The sequence below is a fragment of the Hylobates moloch genome, unplaced genomic scaffold (genome assembly GCF_009828535.3).
Source record: "Hylobates moloch isolate HMO894 unplaced genomic scaffold, HMol_V3 SCAFFOLD_7, whole genome shotgun sequence".
NCBI lineage: Eukaryota > Metazoa > Chordata > Mammalia > Primates > Hylobatidae > Hylobates > Hylobates moloch.
The window spans coordinates 51,335,544-51,339,675 of NW_026652282.1; the positions used below are offsets into that span (position 1 = coordinate 51,335,544).

General features: G+C 39.7%; 1 protein-coding gene across 1 annotated transcript; it reads right to left on the reverse strand.

The window, feature by feature from the left end:
• Nucleotides 1–736: 736 nt before the first annotated feature.
• On the reverse strand, nt 737–3,598 carry SPIN4 (spindlin family member 4). Its single transcript, XM_032757054.2, has one exon. It carries the CDS (start codon nt 3,090–3,092, stop codon nt 2,343–2,345), a length of 750 nt encoding a protein of 249 aa, XP_032612945.1. The 5' UTR covers nt 3,093–3,598; the 3' UTR covers nt 737–2,342.
• Nucleotides 3,599–4,132: the final 534 nt, after the last annotated feature.

A 4,132-nucleotide genomic window follows, 5' to 3' on the forward strand; every position in this document is an offset into this window, starting at 1 on the left:
AATGTAATAATTCTAAATTAAATACTGGTAAATAAAATCCAGTCATGTAGCAAATCATTATTTCACAATGATCAAGTAGTATTTGTTCCAGAAATACAAGTTTGGTTCCACATCAAATACCTACCATTCTAATTCATTACATCAACAAATTAAAGAGAAAAAAATCATACAATTTTATCAATAGATGCTGAAAAGGCATTTTATAAAATTCAGGAACCACTTCTAGCAATAACACTATAAAACAGGAATAGCAGAAACTCTTAAACATGTTAATGACTACCTACTAATAACCAAAAGTAAATGTCATACTAATAGGGAATACTATTCCCTATTAATACTTTGCATTCTTACTTCCATGAAAATTAAGAACAAGACAGTCACATCTGTCATCACCATTCAACATTGTTTTGAAAAATCCAGCTAATGTAACAGTAATCAGTATAAACATTAAGAGGAAATAAAATGATCTATATGTTCAGGTGAAATAATTTCATATCTAGAAAACCTAAAATATTATATTCTTAAAAATCTACTGTAATTTCAATGATTAAATAAGCTCATTAGACAGAAGACAAAAATACAAAAATCTATAGGTTGTCTACATTGTCAAAAATAGCAAATTACAAATGAGAAGAAAAAACCAATTCACAATGTCAAAATATGAAATAAAACTGTAAAAATACTTAGAAATAAATTCAATTAGCTACTATATACTTACGTGAAGAATATTCCAATAACAAGACCAAAAGATTTCAATGATGTACGAAGACTCTTGAGTGCTAAGATTTAATATTATTAAAGAGCCCTCTAAACAAAAATGCAGGATTTTAATTGTGATGTCAGCCATCATAATTAGAATTTTATTAAAATTCTGCATTTCATTTTTTCACATGAAAAAATGAATGCCTAGGACAGATTATATAAAGAAAAAAAAACTAATGAAGTAGGACTTGCTTTATCGGATTCTAAAACTTACGATGAAGCCACTATAATTAAATCATGATATTAGCTCAGAAATTTGAAAATGGGTAATATTTTAAATAAATGTCACAATCAGGTATCCAATGTGAACAAAATGTTATCGCTGGATCCCCATCTTACACCATATACAAAAATAAATTTCAGATGGATCAAACATTTAAACATTAAAAATAATAAAGTTATGACTTTGGGTGGGGGCATCCATGTGATAAAAAAAGGAAACCAAAATCTATAAAAGAGATAAGTGTCTACCTAAAAAGTTTAAAAATTTTAAAGAAAAATATATCATCAATAAAGTCAAGATGAAAACATCATAACACATTAGAGCTACAAATGATTAATATGCACTATGTAGTAAGAATTTCTACAAATTTATAATGAAAAACATCAATAGATACATGAGCAAAGGGTAAGAACAGGCAAATCAGAGAAAAATCCAAACAGAAACAAGGACAGCAACAACAAATCTCTTTGAACTCAGACAAAAGGCAATTAAACTAACAAGCAATACAATGCAATTTTTAGCCTTTCATATTTTCAAGCATTAAAGAGTGCTGGAGAGGACGCTGGAATGGGCGCTTTCATTTTGGATAGTAATCTTGTAATATTTCTGAAACATATGCCTACATAGTATTTCTGGGAATCCAACCTATAGAAATAAAAGCACCAGTATGTATTACAGCAGTGTTATTTTGAAAAAAAAAAAAAAAAAAAGGAAATAAAGGACGATCAATAACGAAATGGTTGAATGCCTTTTTGGTACATCAACAAGTACTGTGTATTCAGCTGTTAGAGTAAGGGAGGGAGGGGGAGAGTAAGAGTGTAAGAGAGTAAGAGTGAGGGCCAGAGAGAGCCAGAGAGAGCAAGAAAGACTGAAGCTACTGATAAGAAGAGATATCATCTACATGTCAAGTGAGAAAAGCATGCGGCTTGCCATTTTTACAGAAACTACTAGAACATACTTTCTGCATGAAGATGGGGAAAATAGGTGGAAGGATGTACTTCGCATCCTCAGCACTTGTTAAGGTAAGGAAAGGAAGGGGTAAGGACGAGGTGTGGGTTTACATCATTAATTTTTCTTAATCTATTTTTGCATTGTTCCAATGGTTGCAAACACTTTTTAATTTTCTATTGGCACCAAATTTAACTGTTAAGTTACAGAACAAGGCAATATCAAAAGTAGCAAAGTACACTTGAGGCAAAATTGTGAAACCAGTCAAGGTAAGATTTGTTGGCACAATAAAATTTATCCACTTTCCCGAATTTCTGACACCTAAACTGTTCTCTGCGTTCACAACTACGAGAACACAAAATAATTTACATCTAACAGTTCCACAACTTCTGTAAAGAGCACAAAGAATTTAAGGAGTTTTCACCAAACCATAGACATAAATGTGAATATCATCATCAAACTTAATGAAGTAGACAGATGGCTTCGCCACCACTTGATGTATAAAAATGCCAGTTCTCTTGGACCCGTCATCTTTGGCATGCTCCACCTGCTTGCCCACGAGACTGTCGACCACCTCTCCAGGCTCCTGTTCGGCTGTAGGGAAATAGTAGTTGGAATCTGGAATAATGCGTAAGTCACCATCTTTGTAGTCATCAAGCAGCGTGTACATATAGAGAACAGGATCTTTCTCGTAGGTGATGTAAAACCAAGTATCCATCACAGGAGCTCGCGCCAGGACCATACCCTTCCATTCATCCTTGGTACCATGTTCACCTTCAAACACATGCTCCACTGCCTTGCCAATCAGGGAATCTGCCAGTCGTGAATCGATACGAGGAGTTGGCACTCTCTCAGGAAGGATCTCTAGCGCTAAAACTCTCTTATCGCGGTGCAGTTCTAGTCCATACACACTATCTTTGCCATCATATTTAATGATGTAAAGAGTGGGCTTCACGGAAACCTGCTCGAGCACAGTACCCTTCCACTGCTCCACTGGCTCGTTGCCTTCCTTCCAGCCGTGTTGAATGCGGCAGCCCACGATGTTCCTACGAGTGAGGAAAGTGGGCTTGCGCCGTTGCTTCCTGTGGGTGTGCCTTTTCTTCATCAGGTATGCAGACACGCCATCTACCCCCATCGGAGGCACGGTTGGAGGAGACATAGCTCAGGGATTAAGAGGGCTTGGGGAAAGCTGCTGCCCTGGTCGATTAAACTGACAAAAAGTCAACACTACGCAATATGATATATATATTTTTTTGCGATCTCAAAGACCTGATCTGTGCTCCCTTCTCCAAGTGCAAGGCTCTCACCAAGGTTTTGGCAGAAACGCTCGAACTCTAACCGTGAGCACTGGGACAGCGTGTGCCTCTCCACAGTGCTTTCCTCTCTCGCCCTAGAAGGGTTACTGCAGCAGTGGCGGCTGACGTAGAGATGGCGGGCTCGCGAGTGCTGTTCGTGCCTTGCGTCCGCCCCAACCCCGACCCCAAGTCCCCGAATCGGCCACTTAGCTGTTGTCGATGCTGGTGCGGCTGCGGCACGGCGACAGAGGAGACGACGGGGAAGAAAGGCAAGGAGTAAGAGGGATGGCTGCAGCGGCAAAGGCGCAGGCGGCGGCAAGTCTCTGGGGAGTCCGCGCGGCCTGGGCTTCGCAGCGCTAGTTGGCTTGGCTTCACTCTGGCGACCGGGTCTTTGCGGCCCAGGGAACCCGCCCCCTCTGAGCCCGCCTGAGCCTCGGCCCCGCCCCCAGCCAGCCCGCCTTCCGCTCTGCGGGCGGCAGCCAGGCTGGTCAGCGCGCGTGCCCGTGTTCAGTTTGTATTGACACACGCGCCCTCTCTTTCATTTCCTCCTCCGCCCCTCGACCGTTTCCCTCAAACGCCAGCCAGACAGGCCAACTCCCCTCCTCCTCCTTGCTGGCCGTCTGCTGCCCGCCAGCCTCCTACACAGTGGCTCCATCTGCTTTCTGTCTTCCAGGAATTCCTCACTTAAAAAAAAAAAAATGTAAAACACACGCACACCCAGAAAGAGTTTGTGCATACAAATTATTTTCTTTCAGTTTAAGATATTTAAGATGAGAATAAAAACGCTGTATACAATTCACAGACCACCATCTTAATTCAGAATCTCTTTTATATTTTCTACCTGATCATTTCTGGTAATTATTTCTTAAATTTTTTTTTTTTTTTTTTTTTTTTTTTTGTCAGA

What these genes read in the sequence shown, in the direction of transcription:
- SPIN4 (XM_032757054.2), bottom strand. Translation starts at nt 3,092, where the DNA reads ATGTCTCCTCCAACCGTGCCTCCGATGGGGGTAGATGGCGTGTCTGCA.